Here is a 25,353-nt window from a genome sequence, read left to right as displayed (position 1 = left end):
ATATATATATATATATATATATATATATATATATATATATAGCTACCTTAAAAGTTTCTGAACATTGCGTTCTCATTGCTCATTTTCTAATCCACAAAACAAAAATCGTTATCCTTATTATTTTTCAAGCAGCCTTAGCCATAATCAGTTTTTAAAAAGTTGGTTTGATTTGTATATGTTTTAGTATAACATAACAAAAAGAAAAATAATAGAAATATAACTTGAGAAATAATAAAGCCTTGTTTCATTAAGAATGCCATTGTTTATTTTGGTGGATGTAATTATACAAGGCAGGTTACATAACATAATTTAAAGCTTCATCATCATCATCATCAAATTACTGACATGTACCCTCAAGGGGGGGGGGGTGTACTGGGGCACTTTACACCATATCAATCCACCTATATCTTGGTCTTACTCTGGGTCTTTTTCCTGCCAACCTAGCAGAGAACACTTGGTTTGCTAATCCTTCCTCTCCCATTCTGTTTAAGTGACCATATCACCTCATATTACCTCTGCTAACACATTTCTGGATGCTAACGATGTCAAGTTCTTTCCTAATATCCTAATTTTTAATAAGATATTGCCATTAATGTCATCTACTTACTCCCCTAATCTTTCTGAGCAATCTCATATCTGTGGTCTCAAGTCTTTGGTCAAGTGTTTTATTTCTAACCCAGCTCTGAGATCCATAAGTTAAAATTGGTTTGAACACTGTCTTGTATACAGCTAATTTAGTGTTTTGACTAATTTCTCTCTTATTCCATATGAATTTATTCAGTTGACTTCCTACCATACCAGCTTTGTTGATTCTGTTTTAATTTACCATCTTCACTAAAAATCGTCCCTAAGTAGCTGAAATGTTTTACTTGTTCTATAGATTCTCTATTTACAATGCAGTTGATATTTTCAATGTTTCTGCCTATTTTCATTGTCTTTTTAATGCTGACCTTCATACCATATCTACTACAACAGTTATTCAATTTAGTCAGTGAATCTTGCAGACTTATAGCGGATTTATTTAGAAGTATAACATCATCTGCATAAAGCAAAGAGCTGAAATTAACATCTCCAATTTTGATATCAGATTTAACACTACTTTCCCTTCATAATGTGATCTGTATAGATAATAACAAAGGGGATAAAGTACGTAATTGTCTGACACTAGATTTAACATTAAACCATCTTCCTGTTCTTGTATTCTTCCTTCAATTCTAACTTTGACTTTCAACTCAAATAAAGACTAAGTATTGCTTGATATAAATATCCCATTGACACCATACAAGTAGCATTTTGAATAGCTTCTCTATTGGCTCCTTGTTATATGCCTTTTCCAGATCTACAAAACTTAAATAGAGATCTTTGTTATATTCTCATGGTGTTTCAAATATTTGTCATAAAGTGAAAATCTGATCCTGACAGCCTCTATTTGGCCCGAATCCAGCTTGTTCATCACCATGCTTCCCTTCAACAATCCTTCTAAACCATTTCTCAAGTATACTTGCATAAATCTTACCAGAAACACTAAGTAGAGAAATACTTCTGTAATTCTCCCATTCAGTTTTATTTCCCTTTTTATATATGGGTACTATGAGAGATGTACTCCAATCATCTGGAATTCGTACCTCCGTTCAGACCTTCTAAACTATGCAGTGCAGCCACTATAAGACTTTTATACGTTCATATTTGAGCATTTCTGGTCGAATATCATCTACTCCGGCTGCCTTTCCACATTTCAGGCTTTTGATGACTTTTTCTACTTCAAGTATGGATATATATTCCTGACTGCATGCCTGGTCAGTGTTTTTTAGCACTGACCAAGTGGTAAAAAACAAAGTGGTTTTTTACAATTCAAAGCTGCTTTAGCATTGCATTTACATAAAAGATAGTTACTGGTAAAAGGAAGAGGTAAAAAGAAATAAGTAAGAAAAAAAAACAACACAGTCATCCCTCAACTTGCGTCCGTTCGAAGATATGTCCATGATCTCATAAGGAATAAATAACATTTTTGACTATACTTTAGAACAAGACACAAGCGAGTGTAATGTAAAAAGGTTTCCTTTTAGCAACAATGCATCATGTGCATTGAGAATTCAGTGCATTCAGCTGCAAGTTCAGTCGGCAAGCAGCACGTTTCTTTAACAGTTCCTGTGTTGATTTTGTGTTTGAGAAATAGGTTATTTTTGTTTATTATATTTTGCAATATTTTGTGCAACATGTCCCTTCCCCCCATACACACACGCCCAATAAAAAATCTAGTGAAGAATCACAGAAAAAGTGGCGAGCAATTGATCTTGAATCGAAGTTGCAAGTTATAGAGCAACATGAAGCTAGTATGCCCATCAGTGTGATTGTACATGACTTTGGATGATCTCAGTCCACAGTGATGACCATTTTGAAAAATAAGGATAAAATCATAGAGGCTGTGAAGGATCTGCTTCCATTAAATCGACGATAGTGATGAAGCAATGACAACGTCCTATCGATGATATGGAAAAGCTATTTGCGTCATGCATGGAGGACTTGAACCAAAAGCGCATACCACTTAGCACTATAACCATAACTTCTTAAGCACGAAGTCTCTTCAAAATGTTGAAGAAGAAAACAGGGTCCAATTATGACAATGAATTCATTGCTTCTTCCGGTTGATTCATGAGATTCAAGCAGAGTTTTCTGCTGCATAAAGTGAAAATGTGTGGTGAATCTGCAAGTGTCGATGAGAAGCTTGCCAAGGAGTTTGTGGAGAAATTGGATAAAATTATTACGGGAAAAATTATTTGCCACAGCAAATATTTAATAAGGATGAGACCTCCTTGTTTTGGAAAAAAAAATGTCCAAGCGGACATTCATCCACCAAAAGTAAAATCTATGCCTGGTTTCAAAGCTTTTAAAGACCATATTATGATTTTGTTAGGGAGTAATCTGGCTGGATATAAACTGAAACCATTTGTGATATGGCACAGTGAAAATCCATGAGCCTTCAAAAATATTAGGAAGCATACTCAGTTCATTATCAGAGCAATAAGAAGTCACGAATAACTCAAAAATTGTTTAGGATGACTTAATCAACTGTTATGTGAGTGAAATGGAAAGCTATTGGGTGAAAGAAAATTTTATTAATTCTAGATAATGCTCCGGGTCATACACCTTACATTGATTTTTTTCACCATAAGATCAGGGTCATGTTTCTCCCTCCAAACATTACTTCATTGGATCGGGGGGGGGGGGGGGGGTCTGAAGTGTTTAAGGCTTATTATTAATGGAGAACTGTTTCTCAAGCATTTCTGCCACTGAAGGAAATGATCAGACTCGCATACATTTCTGCAAAGCATTCAATATTTATCATACTATTAAAAATATTGCTGTGCTTTGGGACGAAGTGACCTTTCATGTATGAGTGGCATATAGAAAAAGACATTAAAAAGGTTTTTGCATGACTTTTGGAAGTTTTGAAAAAAAAATGAAGACCTTTGCAAATTGAGTGAAGAAATAATGGGCCTAGCAAACAATCTGAATCTTGAAGTGAATGATGACGACATAATTCAACTTATGTCGTCATTGATGTGGCCCCCCTTATAAAGTGCCACTGAAGATTTGACCAACGAAGAATTGGTCAAACTAGAGGAACAACATGTTGCAGAAGAGGAAGAACGAGAAAAGGAAGAGGGTAAAAAGAAACGAGAAGAGAACGCTACTGATTTGTAGAAAGGAAAGTAAGTGATGCATTTGTTTACCGTAAACAAATTTATGATGAAAAGAAGAAGAGAAATAAGCAAAGCACATCGGACGTTTTCATCAAAAAACAAAAGTTACATCAGAAGTGCTGTATCCTGGTCCTTCCAATAGGAAAGGTAATGAAGATAAGATGTAATTGTGGAGGAAGATTTGGGTGATTTTTCTTCTGTTTTATAGTGGCAGTAACGCACAGTACAGTTTTATAAGTTTAAAGATTAAAATTACAGTATACTTATTACAGTTAAGTCCCTAACCCCTATAACTCTGTTGATTTAATGTATCAACTTACGTCCGACCCCCCCTTACATCCTGCCGGATGGAACGGAACCTCTGACGTAAGTCGAAGGATGACTTTATATTAAAGAAAAATTAATACATGTCACACTGGGCACAGGCTTATCATTTCTTTGTTTTTGTTTTCATATTGCTTCTCATGTTCATTCACACTGATTGTTTTCGTATTCATATCTTATTAAATAACAAGTATAGGATGTTATTTTCAGGCCATAATGATCAAGGAAAGGAAGGAGTAGCAATAGTATTCAGTACCAACATGAAGATAAACTTCCTGATTGGAAGGCAGTTTCAAGTAGTTAAGTGAGCAAACTTCAAAATGGGGACATGGACAATGAAATTTATTTGTGCCTATTGTCCCACAGAAGGTTCTTCAAGGACGAAGTTAAGGAATTTTTTGAGTCATTAGAACTGGCAGCTGACATAAAGAAAATGTAAAATATGGTCCTTGTTGGAGATCTGAACAGTAGAGTTAGGAAATGCATATAGGAACATTTTGGGAAAATTTGGAGAAAAGGACAAAGCTAATAATAATGGTAAATATTTACTGAACTTCTGCCTCAGGACACGGACTAATCGTTACCAACACAATGTTTCAATATAAAGATGTGCACAAGTTCACATGGAGAGAAGACACAAGATATAAGAAAAGCCTCATTGACTACGTTATTGTTGATAGTGATATTAATATGCTCATTCAGGATACAAGAGTATACAGAGGATTTGAAATTGAAATTGACCATTTCTTAGTACTAAGCAGGATAAAAATTGATATCACATTGAAAAGAACAGTATGTTGTAGAACCAAAGTTGAGCAGCTTTTACAAGTAAATTGTAGACTTGACTATACATTATAGCATTATTGAAGAAAAATTGAAACAAATTGAAAACAGTGATATTGAATGACATAATAGCTAGAATGTGTGACAAGAGAGGACTAGAATATGTGGGTGCTTGGAGTGTGTTTGAGGACAGAAAGGAATTGTATGCGAGAGAGAGACTGCTTACATTTGAATGAGGAAGGACGTAGGCATCTGGAGAGATTGCTGTTCTGAACAAGTCAATGTGTCCTAGGGAGGATGGTAGCAGGGCTGGCCTCTTGGGAGAAGGGGGACGACATCAGGTAACACTGAGCCCAGTGAAGTCTACAGGGGGATAATGCTGGGTATAGAAACAACGGCATTTATATGCTTTATACTAATGCCAGGAGTATCCGGAATAAGGGAGAGGAATTGGTGGCGCAGATAGCATCAGCCTGGCCAAAAATTATTGGGATCACTGAGACGTGGTTGACAGAAAAGGTATAATAACAGGAATAGAAGTCACTGGGTACAGCATTTTTTGAAGGACGTGGTGATGGAGTACTGCTTATGATAAGTGACGACCTATGTCCTCTAAGAGTGGAGACTTTGGAAGGCAGTGACACTAATGATTTTGAAAGCATATGGTGTGAGGTAGAGGTGGGCAAGACAGGATATTTAGTGGGGTGTTGGTACAGACCCAGGAGCGCAGGGGGTGGGGACCAGGAAATGTTTAGACAGTTGAGTTTGGCAAGTGCAAGAAGAATAATTGTTATGGGAGATTTTAACTACAGTAGTATAAATTGCACAGAGGAAGATGCATGTAGCAATAAGGGAATGGAATTTCTAGAATTCTTGAGGGACAAATGTCTTAGGCAACATGTAATAGAGGGAACAAGAGGTTCAAGAGTTTTGGATTTGGTTATAGCATCGGAAGAGTTGATAATAACTGAGATGACATCTCTCCCACTAGTTGGAGAGAGTGACCATATGGTTTTGACTTGGAAAATGAATAGACATGCAGGAGTATCAAAGAGACAGGGACGTATGTGGAATTATAAGGCAGGTGATTTATAATAGTCTAAGACATCAACTTGGGGAAGTTTCATGGAAGGAGGAATTGGAAGGCCGGGATATCATTAGTGCATGGAAAATTATGAAAGAATATTTGTTGGCAGCAATGGTAAGTTGTATACCACGAGTGAATAAGAGGACACAATTTGGAGTAAAGTGGATGACAAACAATATTAAACAGGAATTGCATGCGAAAAAGAAGGTATGGAAGAGATATAAGGAGATGAAGAGAAGATGCATGAAGAGTGACTAGTATGGTATGGTTCTTCAAATATAATATTTGAAGAAACTGGAATATGAGAGGAAATTGGCCCTAAGATCCAAAGAAAAGCCTAAGGAATTTTTCAGATATGTGACCAGTAGGAGGAGAAATGACTGTGGAAGAATGATATTGTGGGATAAAAATGGGAATAGAGTGACTGATGCAGAGGACATAGTGGAATTGTTTGAACACTTTATTGGAGTATTTCATCCTGGAGGAGTCAGTTTTAATGCTAGAGGGATAGAGCAGGTTTGAGGTTTAGAGGTACAGGAGGAGAGTGTGTTTCAAATACTGAGTACTCTGGATGTCAATAAAGCTATGGGACATAGTATTTCACCACGAGTTTTGACAGAATGTGCTAGGGAACTGACAGAGCCTTTGACCTGACTTTTCAATGAAAGTCTGGCTGCAGGAAAGGTGCCAATGGAATGGAAGGAAGGTAAGATAGTGCCATCTATCTTACCTTCCTATAGATAATGGCATAAGGGCAGTAGCAGACTGGAAGTGTCTAATTATAGGCCAGTTTGTGTGTCATCAGTAGTTAGTAAGATCTTGGAGACAGTAGTGAAGGAGAAAGCATTGGGCAGAAGAGGGTAATGTTATTTGTGAGAGTCAACATGGATTTGTGAAGGGGCACTCTTGTTTTAGCAATATGCTAGCCTTTTATGATAAAGTTACAAGAGCATTAGATGAAGGAAAGGCATATACTGCCATTTTCTTAGACTTAGTGAAGGCATTTGACAGGGTGCCACATGATAAGCTGATATTTAAGTTGCAGCACGTGGGTCTGGATGTCAGATTGGTCAACTGGATTCAGGATTGGCTGTCTGATAGGCATTAGAGAGTTGTGTATGGTGGGGCAGTTTCAAGGAAGCAGAGGGTTACAAGTGAGGTCCCACAAGGCTCAGTACTGGGACCTATATTGTTTAACCTTTATATCAATGACATTGTCAGTGGATTGCAAGAGGATATTCAGTTGTTTGCGGATGATGCGAAGCTGGGAAGGATTATTAGTAATAGTGCAGATGTGGCAGCCCTGCAACAGGATTTGAATAAGCTAGATAGATGGGCAAATGAATGGGGGTGTCAGTTTAATGCAGCAAAATGTAAGGTCTTGAGGTTTGGGACACATCGATGGGATATTGCATACTCTATGAGAGGAGCTATACTAGAGGAAGTAGGGGCGACAAGAGATCTGGGGTTGATGATTGATAGAAACCTGAAATTTAGGGGACATGTTACAAAGGTGGTGAAGGTAACATAGAGGATTGCTGCAATAATGAGAAGGATGCTGACCTGCAGAGATAAAACAGTTATCATTCCATTGTATAAGACCCTGATCAGACCACACTTGGACTATTGTTATCAGATTTGGTCCCCAGGATTTGAAGGGGATAAATTAAGTGTGGAAAAGGTACAAGGGCAGATAACAAAGATGGTTTTTCAGGATTGTACAATGATAGTTATGAGGATCGGCTGAGGGAATGTAGACTGCAGAGTTTGGTGGATAGAAGGAGGAGAGGTGATATGATTGAGACTTTTAAACTGTTGAGAGGTGGTTACAGGGTTGACAGTGGGGAGTTCTTTTGCTTGGTTGAACAGCGGGAAGGAGTGATGACAAGAGGGTGTGGAGTGGTTTCTTTGCATGGAGGGTGGTTGAACCATGGAATGCATTGCCTGATGGAGTGGTGAGAGCGACAACGGTCAATGAGTTTAAGCAGTGGTATGATAGACTTTGTGTTTCTTAGGGGGTTACCTCCCCTCGATGAGTCTTGATAGACTTTGTGTTTCTTAGGAAGGACCTTCCACAATGAGGCTTTTGACTCCATGGAGGCCCGAATAATAATAAGAAGCCAACCTTGGAGTCTCAATGTCTTCTTGGAATCAAGTAGACATTGATTGATATTCAGCTAGGGAGGTATGTTTTGAAGTTGTCTGCAAGGATAGAAAAATAAGAACACCATGGTGGACGCAAGAAGTTAAAGAAGCAGTCCTGGTAAAGAAGAAAGCATACCAAAAGTTCCTAGCAAATAAGTCAGCAGATGTCCTAAAAGAATACAGAAAAAATGTAAGAGAGCTAAGCTGTGTGTAAAAGTAGCTAAATAAAAGTCATGAGGAGACTTTAGTAAGAATATAGAAAATCAATATCAGGAATGGCAATGTTCTGGAGGTTATTGAAGAAGCTTTGATATGGAAGAAAGAGTGCTTTAAAAGGAATCAAAGATGATAAAGGTGACATTAAAACTGAAGATGATTAAAACTGAAGATGATATTTTTAAATTTTCTTCCATTATCGAAAATAACATAAGTATCTGACTATTTATAAGAGTGTTAATTGCTGTGGTGGTTTTGGTTTATAATGTTGGATTTATTTTTAATGGCTGGAGGAAAGGGAAATAAGAATGGAAACTGTATCCTTCAAATTCACATTGGCATTCAGCACCATAATGTAAAACGTAAGTTCATTGATGTGGCCTCCCTTGATAAGTCCCAGATTTCCTGAAGGTGTCTTGTAATAATAATAATAATCTTTGTATTGTATACTGGATATAAAGCTGGTTCTTTTAGTTCTGATGGCAACAACAGTGAAAGGTTTTGTTGCCATCAGCTACCCTATGTAGACACTAATGATGCATATACGCTAATAAAACACTAATAAATTATTAATATTACCAATAAAATGAACCAAGCATTTTTATGCATATAAAGAATTTTGTCTTTACTTTTTTTTTTTTTTTTTAATCCACTATGTGAAATAGCTGAAAAGTAGTTTAAAGTAAGTTGCTATATGTCAGAATTCTCATTTCAGATTATATTTTTTAAATCACTTTAATGGTGTTATATAATAATGGTATATAATCCAGATGAGTTTTAACAAAAATCTGTTTTTAAATTTAGGCCCTTTCACAGCCACCAGTAGCACAGTTTTCAGGAAAAAAACGAAAACATGAAGATGATATTCGGCATCCTTTTAATTATGCTTGGGGAACACTAGATATCTCACAGTTTGTTCAGAAACTAAACAGGGTAACTATGTTCTAATTATACAGCTAATTGCAGTAGCTCTTTAAAAATGTTTTTCACCATTGATCATACCAGTAGAATGTCACGAAAATTAAAATTTGTTTTTGTAAAGTGCCTGTTTTGTTGTAAAAGTTATTTTTTTGAAAATGTTCATATATATATTTTAATGGTTTTTTTTTTTTTTTCAATTGACATGAAAAAATTCCTCTTCCCTAAATCAGGAGCCTAAAGTTCATGAGGTATTACTACCAAGTTGTAGTAACACCTCATGGACTACAAAAATTACAGTGTCCAAAATGTTTTAATATTTAAGCTCAACAGTGATTATAAATTTTTCGAATGGTCAATATTCAAATTCCTTATGTCTCTGGCCATTTGCAGTGCATCTTGATATTACACTGAATATTAAATTATTTAAGGAATTTACAACGTATACTGGAATATTAATTAAAAGAAACTTTAATAATAAATACTTCATATATTTTGGCAATGTCACATTGCCATCTTCATGGGAACATACAAATATGACACATGCACGCAGGAACTACAAAAAGCAAATGAGGCAGAAGATAAGAAACTATTGTTGTTCTTAAAGTCCTAATGGTGCCCCCTAGTAGGGTATATTGGGTTGTCTTGGCTGTTGGGCTGATGTTCTCATGCTGTAAGTCTCCCAAATTTGTTGATGTTTGGAACGTTTTATAGAGCTGAGGCAGATTCTATGAATAATCTTTCATACTTAAACTTGCTGTGGTGTATTACTTTGGCTTTCCTCCAACGTATTCTGTGGCAGGTATCCAGGGCATGGTCTGCAAGCCCAGAGTGGCTGTACTGGTGAAACTGGATGTAGTCTTTGTGTTCCAAAATCCTGATATTTGCTGTCCTGCCTGTTTGGCCAAAGTAGGACAGTTTACAGTTGCAAGGGACCTGGTATACCCCAGGTAGGTCTAGGGAAAGTGGTTGATCTTCGGTAAAGTGGATAAGGGATGCCAATTTTTTATATCGTTTGTAACAAGAAATCAAGTCATATTTTTTAAGGATTTTGGTTATTTTTTCAGAGGTGCCCCGGATGTATGGAATGGGGATAGATTTAGTGTAATCTTTATTGTGTAAAGGGAGGAGGGGTTGTGTTTACTGGTTTTAATATTTTTTGGATATTTTGGGGGGTTATAACTATTGGCTAAGAAAGCTTTAAGGATGTGGTTTAGTTCCGTGGTTAGAGCATTGTCATCTGAACAGATTAATTTTGCCCTGTTACATAGTGTTTTAATCACCACATATTGTTGTGAGAGGAGGGGGAGTGCTGGTGAATATATCTGCCTGTATGGGTGGGTTTTCTATAAACAGAGAAAACCAAGGATCCATCAGGCTGGCGAGTAATTAGAGTGTCTAGGAAAGGGAAGCTGTTGTTTTCCTCTTTTTCCAAGGTGACAGGATTCTGGGGTGTTGGTTGTTTAAGTGTGTTAAGAAGGAGTGGAGTGTATCTGAGCTATGTAGCCAAATAGCAAATACATCCTCCACATAGCAAAGCCAAACAGTGGGTTTTTGAGAGTTTAAGGCTTTCTTTTCAGAAGTCTCCATAAAGAAGTTGGCCAAGGGTGGGGAGAGTGGTGAACCCATGGCCGTCCCCTCTATCTGTTTGTAGATTTCTCCCTGCCAAATGAAATAGCCTGAGTTCATTGTGAACTGAAATAGGGCTGAGATATCGGGAGGAAATTTGGCTTGGATGAGCTCTGTAGTTTCCTTGAGTGGGACATTTGTGAATAGGGAGGAGATGTCAAAACTGATCATTATGTCAGTATGTTGGAGTGAGAAGCTTTGGGCTGAGTTTTTATGTGTGTGATGGTGTGTTGCCAGTATAGTGTTTGAGCGCTTTGGCTAAATGTTTGGCTAATTTATATGTAGGGGGGGGGGAATCAATGCCATCCACTATGGGACATAATGGCACATTTTATTTATGAATTTTTGGAAGTCCATATATTCGGGGGTGGGGGGTCTAGAGTTAAAAGGTTTTAGTTTGTTGGTAACTTCCACAGGCTGAGAAGTGACCTTCTTAAGGAGCATATGGAGTGTTCTAATTTGAGAGCTGGTGGGATTATATTCAATAGAGAGGTATGTAGCCCGGTCTAATAATAAAGCATTAAGCTTACCTGTGTAGTCCTTTTGGTTGAGAACCACAGTGGTGTTTCCCTTAACTGCTTTGGTGATTACTTTGTTTTTCTTCATATCCTGTATAGAGCTTTATATTCACCTTTTGATATGTTGGTTTTTGGTGGTCTTGATTTGGTGAAAACACCGGCTACATCCAGTCTGACATTGTTGGCGATATGGTTTGGAAGGTTGCAGATACCACGTTCTATCTGGATCATTATTTCATTGGCAGGCATTTTTATAGGAGATATGGTGAAATTGTGGCCACCTGCAAGAGCAATGAGTGCTTCAGGCTTCAAAACAACGGAAGGGAGGTTGACTACTCTCTTCAGTGGCAGTGACTGTGTTGAGTGATTGCTGTGGTATGGAGGTAGAGTCCTTTTTCAAGTTATCAAATTTCTTGATATGCCGACTACATATTTTATCAAATTCTTTTGTTGCCGAAGTGCATGAGACGTCATAGAGAATTCCAAAAGGTCGTGGTTCAGCATGCCTGAAAGCTCCTCCTCTAGTGCCCGAACGTTTTATTTTTATCGGCTAGGCAAACACGTATAGCGGTAATTTGTTCTCGTAGCAGGGCGAAGCTGGCACGGTTATAAATCCTTAGAGCCTTCTGTGAAGAGAAACTGTGCTTCAATTTAACACAATTTGGAATTACCTCATTATCCCGGCAGCATTTTAGGAAGGTCAAACGATTTAGTTGTCTAGATATCTTCAACTTTAGTTTGCCGTATTGGCGGGCCTTGCATGTGATGGAATCTCTGTGGATGATTGTAATTCTTGTAAAAAGGCTTATATGTTGGCAACACGCTATTAAATTATTTAAAGAATTTACAACGTATACTGGAATATTAATTAAAAGAAACTTTAATAAATACTTCCTATATTTCAGCAATGTCACATTGCCATCTTCATGGGAACATACAAATATGACACGTGCACGCAGGAACTACAAAAAGCAAATGAGGCAGAAGATAAGAAACTATTGTTGTTCCTCAAGTCTTAATGGTGCCCACTAGTGGCCTATATTGGGTTGTCTTGGCTGATGGACTGATGTTCTCATGATGTAAGTCTCCCAAATTTGGGGCAGTCCCATGCACCCAAATTTGTTGATGTTTGGAACATTTTTTAGAGCTGAGGCAGATTCTATGAATAATCTTTCATACTTAAACTTCGTTTGGCAAGGAAAATTCTACAAACAAATAGAGGGGACAGCCATGGATTCACCACTCACCCCACCCTTGGCCAACTTCTTTATGGAAATTTTTGAAGAGAAAGCCTTAAACTCTGCCCCACAAAACCCCACTGTTTGGCTTCTGTACGTGGATGATGTATTCGCTATATAGCCACATGGCTCAGATACATTCCACTCCTTCTTGACACACTTAAAGAACCAACACCCCAGAATCCTGTTCACCTTGGAAAAAAGAAGAAAACAACAGCCTCCCTTTCCTAGACACTCTAATCACTCAGATCCAGCCTGATGGATCCTTGGTTTTCTCTGTTTATAGAAAACCCACCTATCACCAGCAATTCCCTCCCCCCCCCCCTCACAACAATATGGGGTGATTAAAACACTATGCAACAGGAGAAAATTAATCTGTTCAGATGACAATGCCCTAACCACGGAACCAAACCACATCCTTAAAACTTTCTTAGCCAATGGCTACAACCCCCCAAAAAATCCAAAAAATATTAAAACTAGTAAACTGCAACCCCCCCTCCCCCCTACACAGTAAAGGTTACTACACTAAATCTACACTAAATCTATCCCCATTCCATACATCCGGAGCACCTTGGAAAAAATAACCAAAATCCTTAAAAAAAGTATGTGCTGACTTCTTGTTTTTTTTTATGTTGGGTCCATACACAGGAGGTTGATTAGTCAACCTATAGTACATTAGTACCATGTATGGGTGGTGGGTTGGGAAAGGAGGAATTTGTTTACATTTGATTTTGAATGACTTTAAATTGTATTCATTGGGAAACACAGCAGGTGGGAGACTGTTCCACAGTGCAGCAGTTGCAGGGATCAAGGAAGAGGAAAAGAAATTTGTTCTGTTTGTTTCTAGGTGTAGAAGGATGTTGTGCAGCAGCTGCACGTCTTCTAATGAGCTTAATACTGAGCCTGGGAATTATTGATTTTATTTTGGATGAGCATTTCCCATGGAAATATTTGTAGAATACGCTTACTGCAGAGACCAAACGTCTGTGTGAAAGTTGGGGGGGGGGGTTAGTAAGGGATGGATCATTGATAAGTCTAATTGCCCTCCTCTGTATTGAGTCGAGCATTTTGAGAGAGCTTTTAGGGGGCCCCTACCCATATGTGGGAGCAGTATTCAATAGTTGGGCGGTTTTGTGACTTGTATAATGTTAATAGCTGTTCAGGGGTGAAGTAAAGTCTTGAGCGAAAGAGGAATCCTAGTTTTTTTTGAGGCTGAGAATGCAATGTTTGAGATATGTTTGTGCCAGGAGAGGTTTCATGTGAGGGTGATTTTGAGGAGCAAGATCTCAGGTTGTCTGGAAATTTGGGTATCATCGAAAAGGATACTTGGAAAAAGTTGTTCTTTTTTATGGGAAATAGTACAGAACTGGGTTTTGTTTGCATTGAAATTTATGAGGTTGTGCATGTATGCGAGATTGGGGGCAGGAGTCTTTGAACTTGTTGTTGATCACTGTTATTATTTTTGATGTACTTGTCGGCATGTTGCATGTCAGTTTTACTAGGCATGGAAAGTTCGTACCATCCTTCCTTTTATTTATAGGCCCGAAATGATGGCACCTGACGATATTCTCGGGATCGATGTTGCATTCTTTGGCTGGTTTCTTGATGTAATCTTGTAGTGATTTTCCATTTTCCGTCGGGAAGTTCAGAATGATGGCGTTGAGTTTTTTGTGTTCAGCCTCCATCAAGTCGTTTACTGTTGATGCGATTAGATCGCGACGTTCTTCTTTCACTGGCGGAGTGGAGCTTGTGTCGCACTGGTTTTCGATTTGATCTAACTTAGCTTCGACTGCATGCATTTTGTCGGTAAAAGTTAAAGCATTGATGTGCTGTTCGAGATTTTCGACATGTTTACCTATGTTCAGAAGTTGTTTTACCGAAGGAAGGCACAGCGAACAGAAGGAGGGCTGGTTAAGTTCGATAAGTAGATTATGTGCAGCTTCGTCAATTTTCGTGCAGAATATAAAAAATTGCCATCCCTTATCTGCTCTACCAAAGACCAACCACTTCCCCTAGACCTACCTGGGGTATACCAGGTCCCTTGCAGCTGTAAACTGTCCTAATTTGGTGAAACAGGCAAGACAGCAAATATGAGGATTTCAGAACACAAAGACTACATCCGGTTTCACCAGTACAGCCACTCTGGGCTTGCAGACCATGCCACAGATACTCCAACAGCTGACTTATAAACCTAAAGAGTTCAAGTTGTGTTCATTAGCTATGTACAGCCAGAAATCAGATATCATTGGACAGGAAAGTATGGTGAAGATATTTAAGTTTGGTGGAAAGAGCTCATCATTAGAACGAATAGCTATAGCTTTTTGTTTAAGTGTTTTTAGAATATCATACTGTACGGCTGGATTGTGTGATAGATATCTTCCTGTCTATGTTGACTTTCTATAAATGGAAAAAGGGTAGTGAACCACCTGAACATACCAACCATTACTAACACAATGTCCCAACATAAAAATGTACACAAATTCACATGGAGAGAAGAGGCAAGGAATAAGAAAAGTCTCATTGACTATGTTATTGTTGATAGTGATGTTTTCCCTCTGGTGCAGGACACTAGAGTGTACAGAGGATTTGAAATTGGAAGTGATCATCATTTAGTTTAGAGAAGGATAAAATTGAATTTCATATTGAAAAGAATAACATTTAAGAAAGTTTTAAAGCGAATAAAAGTTGAGCAGTGCTCAGATGTGAACTGTAGACTAAAATACACAAATATAATTGAAGAAAAAATGAAAGAGTTTGAGAACAGTAACCAAACCTTGCAGATTTAGTGGCAAGTCCTGAAGAAAACACTGATTCATTCAGCCAGAGAGGCATGCGATGAGGTTGTCTGTAAGGATAGAAAATCAGAACTCCATGGTGGACACAGGAAGTTAAAGAGGCAGTGAAAGAAAAGAAGAAAGCATATCAAAAGTTCCTGGCAAATAAGTCAGCTTGTGCTCTCAGAGAATATTGAGACAACTGTAAGAAAGCTAAACACGCTGTAAAACTAGCTAAACAAAAGTCATAGGAGGACTTTGGTAAGAACATAGAAAATAAATATCAAGAAGGTAGCAAGATATTCTGGAGGTTTTTGAAGAAGCTCAGAAATGGAGGAAAGAATGCTGTAAAATGAATTAGAGATGATAAAGGTGACATGAAACAGAAGAAAAATATATCCTTGAAGTACGGAGTAATTACTTCAAAAAATTGTTAAATGAAACAAGCAATGATGACGACAGCACAGTGGTAAAAAACACTGACCAGGCATGCAGTCAGGAATACATATCCATACTTGAAGTAGAAAAAGCCATCAAAAGCCTGAAATATGGAAAGGCAGCAGGAGTAGATGATATTTGACCAGAAATGCTCAAGTATAGAGGTATAAAAGTCTTACAGTGGCTGCACTGCATAGTTCAGAAGGCCTGGACAGAGGGATGAATTCCAGATGATTGGAGTAGAGCTCTCATAGTACCCTATATAAAAAGGAAATAAAACTGAATGTGAGAATTACAGAGGTATTTCTCTACTTAGTGTTCCTGGTAAGATATATGCAATTATACTTGAGAAATTCATATTTATGAATTTAGGGACACAAAACACACGTGTTGAAAAGATTATTTTACTGGTTAATAATAAAATAATAACTTGACGTTTCGACCCCTCTATTGAGGTCATCATCAGAAGGATACATGTGTATAAAAACCAAGCTACATGCTGTTGCACTCTATACAGGTAAATTACATCTACGTCGTTAACTAATCTTTTTTCTTAGCCTACCCTCTAGTGATTAAAAAAATAAAAAAATTACCAATAAAAACTACAATAAACTCTGCTAAAGTCCTCACATACTAGGATTCTTCTGGAATTATACAGTTTATATTGTTATACTACGATTATCTTCTGGATTTGTAGAGGTTGCTATTGAATGTTCAGGGAAAAGAAAAACAAAAAAAAAATAACACTTCACCAAGTCTTCTTGTATTGAGATTTGTCTTTATGGTTGCTATGAAGGTTGAAGATGGATCCTCCACATTCTTGGAATGTTTAGACTATCATTTTTATTCAGATTCGGATCATATTTGAGCATTTCACCTGCTTCCTTGAATTTCTGCTCGAACCAGATTTTGGTGCGGTGTAGGGACTCGGTACCTTTCCAATCAATTCTGTGGTATGTTTGGAGTGCGTAGTCAGAAAGGCCGGTTTTTCCAAAATGGCGGTATTTTATGTGAAAAAACTACTGAACTACTTAAATCAGTTAACACGTGGCCGGAAGAAACAATTAAAAAACTAATACCACAGTATGCCTGCGCACCCAGAATTTATGGCCTGCCAAAAGTACACAAAACAGACACGCCATTACGTCCAGTTGTAGAATGAATTGACAGTCCGAATTACTACTTAGCCAAAAAATTAGTGGCCACACTCAAGGAATTGGTTGGTCTTTCCCTCTTCCTATATAAAAAATACACAAACAATTCATAAACAAAATTAAAAACATTACACTCAACGACCAAGATCTATTAGTCAGCTTTGACATAACTTCCCTTTTCACCAATGTCCCAATCAATGATACTATCTTACTCTTACAGAACATATTTCCACACGACATCACGGCCCTCTTTGCCTTCTCAGTTTACCACAAACCTACACACACAGGCCAGTACATACACAAAACTTCTTATCACCACCCAACACAAAAACTGGGGGTCATAAGCACCCTTAAACACAGAGTTCAAACCATTTGTTCAAATGAACAAGCTCTTAACCATGAATATGCGACCATCAAACATACCTTTATAAAAAATGGATACAGTATAAAAACCATCCTCCACAAAGATACCACTAATAACAAAAAAGATTTGAAGAATACTATTGCTATACCATATGTTAGAGGCATTTCTGAAAAAATAGACAGAACACTACACAAATACAACATCAAAACCACCTTTAAATCCCCAACAAAATTAAGACACCTACTCAATTCTTTCAAGGATCCCCTGCCACACCTAGCCCACCCAGGGGTTTACAAAATAGATCACACGTGTAACATACCATACATAGGGGAAACAGGGTGAACCATCCCAATTAGAAAGGATGAACACAAACGACACATAAAATACCTCCATTTTGGGAAAAAAAGGCCTTTCTGACCATGCACTCCAAACACACCACAGAATTGATTGGAAAGGTACCAAGTCCCTACATCGCACCAAAACCTAGTTCAAGCGGAAATTCAAGGAAGTATGTGAAATGCTCAAACATGATCCGAATCTGAATAAAAATGATGGTCTAACCATTCCAAGAATGTGGAGGATCCATCTGCAACCTTCATAGCAACCACAAAGAAAAATCTCAATACAAGAAGACTTGGTGAAGTGTTTTTTTTTTTTTTCCCTGAACATCAATAGCAACCTTTGCAAGTCCAGAAGATGATCGTAGTATAACAATATAAACTGTATAATTCCAGAAGAATCCTAGTACATGAGGACTTTAGCAGAGTTTTATTGTAGTTTTTATTGGTAATTTTTTTATTTTTTTAATCACTAGAGGGTAGGCTAAGAAAAAAGATTAGTTAACAACGTAGATGTAATTTACCTGTATAGAGCTGTATAAGAACCAAGCTACATGCAACAGCATGTAGCTTGGTTCTTATACACATGTATCCTTCTGATGATGACCTCAATACAGGGGTCGAAATGTCACGTTATTATGTTATTATTAATCAGTAAAATAATCTTAATTATTAATCGGTAAAATAATCAGTAAAACACGGGTGTTTTGTGTCCCTAAATTCATAAATATGAATGCTGATCACCGTGCAACTTTAAAAGAAAGAGTCATACTTGAGAAATGTTTGAGAAAGATTGTGAAAGAGAAGCTTAGTAAAGAACAAGCTGGATTCACGACAAAAAGAGGCTATCAGGATCAGATGTCATGGTTTAATGTTAAATCTGGTGATAGACAAGGATGTACATTATCCCCCTCTGTTATTCATTATCTATATGACCAAAGACTAAAGACTGCAGATATGAGAGTCCTGAGAAAGATTAGGGGCATGATCAGATGGCATCACTGGCAATATTATATTAAAAATGAGGATATTAGGAAAGAACTTGCCACTGTCAGCATTCAGGAATGTGTTAGCAGAGCTAATCTCAGGTGTCACTTATATAGAATGGGAGAGGAAAGATTAGCAAAACAAGTGTTCTCTGTCATGTTGGTAGGAAAAAACCCAGAGGAAGACCAAAATATAGGTGGTTTCATACATTAAAAAGTGCCTTAGAAGTTAGAAATATAAGATCTTATAATGTTGGAATCTTGACATATGATAGACTGATTTGGAGGAAAATTGTAGATAGGAAGTTTAATGATGTAAATTTTTCATGTAGTACTATCATGTCCTGTACCAGGAATTTGATGATGACAACAATGATGAATCACCTGAAAGGGGATGTGACTAATAATGTATCAAGAAAAGGCAAATGGTTCTTAGATTCTTTTTCTACTGTGAAGTGAATGTTGGGATGCTGGCTTTTTAGGTAAGAAAAGAATCAAAAGTGTTACCCTTGTACTTCCCCTGTGTCAAACACACAAGAACACCACTATTTCTGTTCCCTATATCCAAGGTACATCTAAAAAGGTAGGCCAAAGCACTAATAAAATAACCTTCACACCACATGTTAAATTAGTAACTCTAGTCCACTCTCCTAAGGTTAAAATCCATATCCTGGAGTTCATGAAGTTCCCTGTGACTTCGCCACACTATAGACACACTGGAAGATTAGACACACTGGAAGATCTATTAACCTGCCTTGTAGAACATAACATTCACTACCATTATTTTGGCAAGTTTGGACTGGCTGACCATGCTTTGGAGACCTTTTCACACAAGATTAGAGGGAAGAAAAATGTTACTACTGCACTTCAGAAAAATTATGTTTAGAGTTAGCCTTGGCTATGAAGCATTCTCCTATTAATTTGTCTCCCAAAAACTTTGGAGACTGTTATTTTAAGATGAACACCTAGATAGCTATAATATTTCTTTTTTTTATGACATTAGAGGGTGCCTAATTAGGACTTTATATCTTTTGTCTGTTACAGATTGAATTGTTTCACTTACTCATTGTCAGTGTGAACTGTAACATTTTGTGTGATCTTAAGATGCTGGTTTGAAATCCAGCGAAATATAAGCCAGCTAATAAACATGTTTTTTATAATTCAGTTTGTTTGGTTTTGTAATTCTGTTACATTATATATAACATTCAATATCTAAGCTTGTCTGTTAGACTTATCACCAAGAAGTGAAGGTTTCTCAAGGCTCTTTCTTAAATGTTACACTTTGCTGTCAAAGTAAACTTAGTCACTGAACAACTTCCTTTCATAGTAAGCAATGTTCTGTATGTTGATGACTTAAATATGAATGAAACAATAATGACTTTACTATCATTCTTGTCACAAGAGGGTGATTTAAAGGCAACTTCGACAAGCAATTGTTTGTATCTTTTCATGGGCTCTTAGTAATGGGGTCACCTTTTCAGCAGGAAAAAAAAAAGTATGTGTACACTTCTGAAGAAAACACACTCTTCATTCAGACCCAGAGTTAAAAACAGGATGAAACTATTTTCCCAATACCAACAGAATCCAAATTAATAGGACTCATTTTTAATAGAAAGCTTAATACATTTATAAGTTGGAAAGGTCAGTATTATACACGTCAGACTGCCATTCGCCCATTTGGTATCCAGGTGAAAGAGATAATGTCAGTTATTGCCACGAGTACTGACAACATTACTACACTGAACATAATAGTATTCCTCCATGATAAGTTTGCATTCTATCATGTAGCCTCTTGCTGTGCTAACTAAGGAAGCCTCTTGCTGTGCTAACTAAGGAAGCCTCATGCTCTGTCATTCTATCTGCAGCTGTTCAGTACACACAAAACAGAGTACTCCAGTTTCTTATCTTTCTTTTCCAATGATTTCAGATCTGAGACCTTTTTTCTTTTTTCCTGCTGTTTTTTCTGACCCCATTTTATCCCATTATTTCTGCTTGAATGCAGTAATTACACTGCTGAGCTGTATGCCATTCAGCTTAAGTTTGTACACATAAAAGAAAATTGCTTCCAAAAATATATGATACACAGACTCATTGAATTCTTTACAGACTCTGTTCCTGTATACAATCACATCCAGTTCTTTATGATGTTCTACAATTATTGTATAAAATGAAGATCTTTGATTTTGATTTTAGGTTTTGCTTGCTTCCCAGCCACATTGGAATTTAAAAAAATGAGACGCATGTGCAGCTACTAGGTTTGCTCAAAACTTTTTCATGTGCTGTTTTTCGGTCTCTATACATACTACAGACAGGGAACAAGGAACATGTGCAGCTGCTAGGTTTGCTCATACTTTTTCATGTGCTGTTTTTTGGTCTCTATATATACTACAGATAGGGAACAAGAATAAACTGTCTGAATTAATCAATTAATCACTGGCAGTCTATTCGATATAGAAATAGAAGAGAGGAAGATGTACTTGATAGACATCTTCATAGGGCATCTTGATTGATCTGCACAGGACATAGTATCTCACACATTATCTAGTGAGGGATGACACCTCACCTAACAAGGGACGATGGCATAGGGCTTCACATCTATTTTTTAAATCGTGTGAAGCCCTACACCACCATCCTAATCTTCATCAGAAGGCTATATGGCTATCTCTAAGTTTTGGGAAGTGATTGCTGTTAATTGTTTATAATTTTTATTAATTAATTATTAATTAATAATTAAATATTGTTTCCTACTGCTATTCAGCTGCAATCGAGACACTTGATATTATATGTTGTATGATTTGTTTTTGTATTCAGAATTTAAGTGTTGTTACCAGTTCTTTTGCCTTCTCCCTGAAAAAAATTCATGATATATTGGGTGAAATATATAGGAGTATTAAATTCTATTTGGGTTTTCTCTTACATGTGTGAAGCTGTTATTTAAAAAACTATGCTATGTCTAATACATGTCTCTATTAAACATCTAGTAACTTATTTTTACAGTAAAGATGACTGGAGGTCTGTCAGAAATTTTGCCAACCTCCTATCTTTAATATTTATCTTTAATATTAATATTAGAAGTCACACTTGTGTAATCAACTTTCATTTCTAAAATGCTGGTTTAATTCCCTTTATCAAAATGAAGGAGGCTGTTATCAGAAAGGAAACATTATGTTAAGAAGCTCTTTTCTAATAACAATAAAATTTCTGAATTTCAAACTATACTACTATACTACAGATTAATCTTAGCCTGAAACATTTTGAATTAATCTGCAGAATTTTTCTTTCTTCAACCAGACATGCTCAAACTATAAACAGAAGTTCATATGTATGTTTGAATTATTAGAACAAAGAAGCTGTCGGTTGGTTCAGCAACCGCCTAGTTCTGTCCATGAAAAGTGGGTCATAAATCTAACTAACCATCCTTTTACCAATGATGAATTAAGTGTATTGTCACAAAGGTCAGATTTTGCTGTAACATCTTATCGTTTGCCTCATTTACACATTATGTACAGATGATGTTAACAAGCTAAGGTTTGAGGTTGTACAGATTTTGCATAAAGCTAAACCTCCTCTTCTGAATATTTTTTTACCTGAATTACAAGCTGTCTGATCTTTATGCTGAAATAATAACATTGTAATAACACAGTCTGACAAAGGAAATGCAATGTTACTCATGGATATATGACTATAATCGCAAACTTAATGTTTTATTCTGGAATAGATCTACTTATAATATAACTGACAAAGATCCAACAGAAAACCAGCTGAACAAATTGAATATATTGTTAGATCAAACATATTCCTTAAATGCTCATACTGTTCAGAAGTTGCCAATTTATTATGCTCAACCATCACATATTTATTGCCTTCCTAAAGTATACAAATCTGGTTATCTGTTTTATCTAATAGTTAATTAGGGGTCTCGTATTATTCTTTAGCAAAATATCTTTCAAAACATATACAAAACTTTACTGGAAAACCACCTCTTTTATCAAAAATAATTTTTACTTCAAAGAAAAAAAATTAGGGATATTTTTCTTCAAGAATCTGATATGATGGTTTCCTTTGATGTAGTTTTACTGTTTACAAATATATCACTTCAAGAAATCCTACAGTTTTTATAAGTAGATTTCCCTGATGACATTATCAAATTATTTCAGTAGATTGAGGGAACTGCAATAGATAGTCTTATATCACCTGCTCTATTTGAGTACAGTGGTACCTCGACTTACGAACTTAATTCATTCCTGACCGCGGTTTGTCTCTCGAAACTCAATTTTCCATTATATCTTATGGAAAATCAATTAATCTGTTCCCAGATTCCAAAATTAAAAAAAAAAAAGCCAAAAAATAAAAAACTATTCTGAACTAAATGAAGAAAATGCAGAGAAATGGAGAAGGAGTGAGAAGAAGCATTTTTACATTATAAATATGCATTTTCTATACTACATATTAATTTTTATTTATGAAATCTTTGGTTTTATGTGATTATTATGAAAATCATCATCCATTAATTAAATTGTAAAAAAAAAAATCAATCTTCTTGTGGCTGGTTTTGTGGTTCAGGAGTTTTCAATTTGTTGTCATCAGTTGCTTCCTTTTGTCTCTTAGGTGAGGGAGGTTTAAAAAACCTATCCAACATTGACTGAATCTATCATTTCCTTAACATCTTTCTAAAGTGATTAATGACATTGTCATTGAAGATATTGGTGGCTCTAGAAACACCTTGATTTGGATGCCGCTTGTTAACCAATTCTTGCAATTCACCCCAGTGCTGCAAGATTTTTTTACATCACTTGGGAATTGCTCCCTTTTTGTTGCTGTCTTTGTCCTCTGAAGACATTTGCTTTTCCTCCTTGTCCCTTTCTTTTTCCTGCTCTTTTTTCAATTCTAGCTCTTCAGTGGTCAGCTCAATGTTGTGCTCCTCTACCAACTACTCTACGTCTGCTTCATCAACTTCCAAATGCATTGTCTTGCCCAGGGAGACAACTGTATCTACAATGTCAATTTCACTTTCAGGTCCTTCCAATGCAGTTCCTCGGACACACTCGGGCCATAACTTGTTCCAGGCTGATTTTACAGTTCTCACAGAAACATCTTCCCATGCCTGTCTAATAAGACACAAACAATGAAGAATATTGAAATGATTATTCCAGAATTCCCTGAGGGTTATTCTGTGTTGGTGATAACTTCGAAACATCTTTGGAAAAGCGCTTTGGTATAAAGCTTTTTGAAGTTGGAAATAACATATTGATCAATTGGTTGTAGGAGTGGTGTGGTATTAGGAGGCAATAACTTAATTTTGATGAAATTAAACTCTTCATCCAAATCTTCTTCCAACTGTGGTGGATGTGCTGCAGCATTGTCCATTATAATCGGTCTAGTTTAGTCCCGAAGGTGTGAAAAGAGGGGAAAATAGTTTCACTGCATAAAGGAGGATCCAAGACTGCGGTTGCAAATTACCGACCGATCAGCATATCAGGAGTCGTTATCAAGGTCTTGGAGAAAGGAGTCAAGAGAAAAATACAGGAATGTATTGATGAAAATGAGATACTGTACTGGGGGGGACAGCATGGCTTTGTGAAGGGTAGTAACTTGCTCAAGTTTTATAACAAGGTGACGGCTGAACTGGATAAGGGTAATGGGTTTACAGTGATACTGCTGGACCTGGCAAAGGTGTTTGACAGGATACCACATGGAATTCTAATCCTACAACATATGGGAATGGATATAGGGTTGGTGAGATGGATAGGTGGGTGGTTCATGGAGAGATATCAAAGAGTAGTTTATTCAGGAGTAGAGTCCAAAAGATGGCCTGTGACTAGTGGTGTGCCGCAGGGTTCTGTTCTTGGACCACTGCTGTTTAGTCTGTTCATTAACGATATAGGGAAGGATCTAAGAGGAACAGTTCATTTGTTCGCTGATGATGCAAAGTTGGGTAGGGCGATAGTGAATGCAGAAGATGTCAAAATCTTGCAGGATGACTTGGATAGATTAGAGCTTTGGGCTAAGGAGAATGGATGTCAATTTAATGTGACAAAATGTAAGGTTATGCATTTTGGGGTGAAAAGATTAGCAGCAGTATACCACATTGGTGGAACTATACTCCAGGAGATTAATGAGGCCAGGGACTTGGGAGTGTTGGTGGATAGGGAGATGAAGTTTAGGGGGCACATTGCAAAAGTAGCTAAATCAGCTCATCAACTCACTTGGCTGTTGAAAAATACCTTGACGAGCAGAGACAAGCAAGATATTGTACCCCTGTACCGAGCCTTGATAAGACCTCATCTTGACTACTGTGCCCACATTTGGTCACCTAGGTTCCTTCTTGATGGGGAGGAGGTGGAGAGGATCCAGAGGCGAGTGACTAAGATGATAGCAGGTCTATGGAATGAACCATATGAGAACAGGTTGAAGATTTGTGGGTTGCAGAAATTAGTTGATGGGCAGAAAAGGGGAGATATGATTGAGACATTCAAATTGCTAAAGGGTTTCTATAGGATTAATTCAGAGGATATTTTTGAGATCAGGACTGGTGGTGGGAGAACTAGGGGACACCTATGGAAGCTGGGCAAGAGTGTGGTTAGCAGGAGTGTTAGAGCTGGGTTCTTTATTTTTAGAGTGGTAAATGAGTGGAATAAGCTACCAGAGTCTGTTGTGGGTGCTATGACGGTGAGCGAGTTCAAGGCAAGGTATGATAGATACTGTGAGAATGTCGTATAGTTGCGTGGACATGATGT

The 25,353-nt window shown here is 37.1% G+C and overlaps 1 protein-coding gene across 2 annotated transcripts in view; it reads left to right on the top strand.

Annotated features, from left to right (window-relative positions):
* IntS9 (integrator complex subunit 9) overlaps nt 1–25,353 on the top strand; it is a 405,017-nt gene that overhangs the window by 330,398 nt on the left and 49,266 nt on the right. For both annotated transcript variants that reach the window (XM_090391326.1, XM_090391327.1), the window contains exon 17: nt 9,064–9,192. In XM_090391326.1, the coding sequence (XP_090247452.1) occupies nt 9,064–9,192 (129 nt within the window). The remainder of the gene's footprint in view (nt 1–9,063; nt 9,193–25,353) is intronic.

Source organism: Typopeltis vanoorti, chromosome 4 (assembly GCF_054136105.1).
Source record: "Typopeltis vanoorti isolate ZY-2024b chromosome 4, IOZ_Tvanoo_1.0, whole genome shotgun sequence".
In the NCBI taxonomy this organism is placed as follows: Eukaryota; Metazoa; Arthropoda; class Arachnida; order Uropygi; family Thelyphonidae; genus Typopeltis; species Typopeltis vanoorti.
Note: the sequence above shows the minus strand (reverse complement) of the source record. Positions and strands in the feature narration are given on the sequence as shown.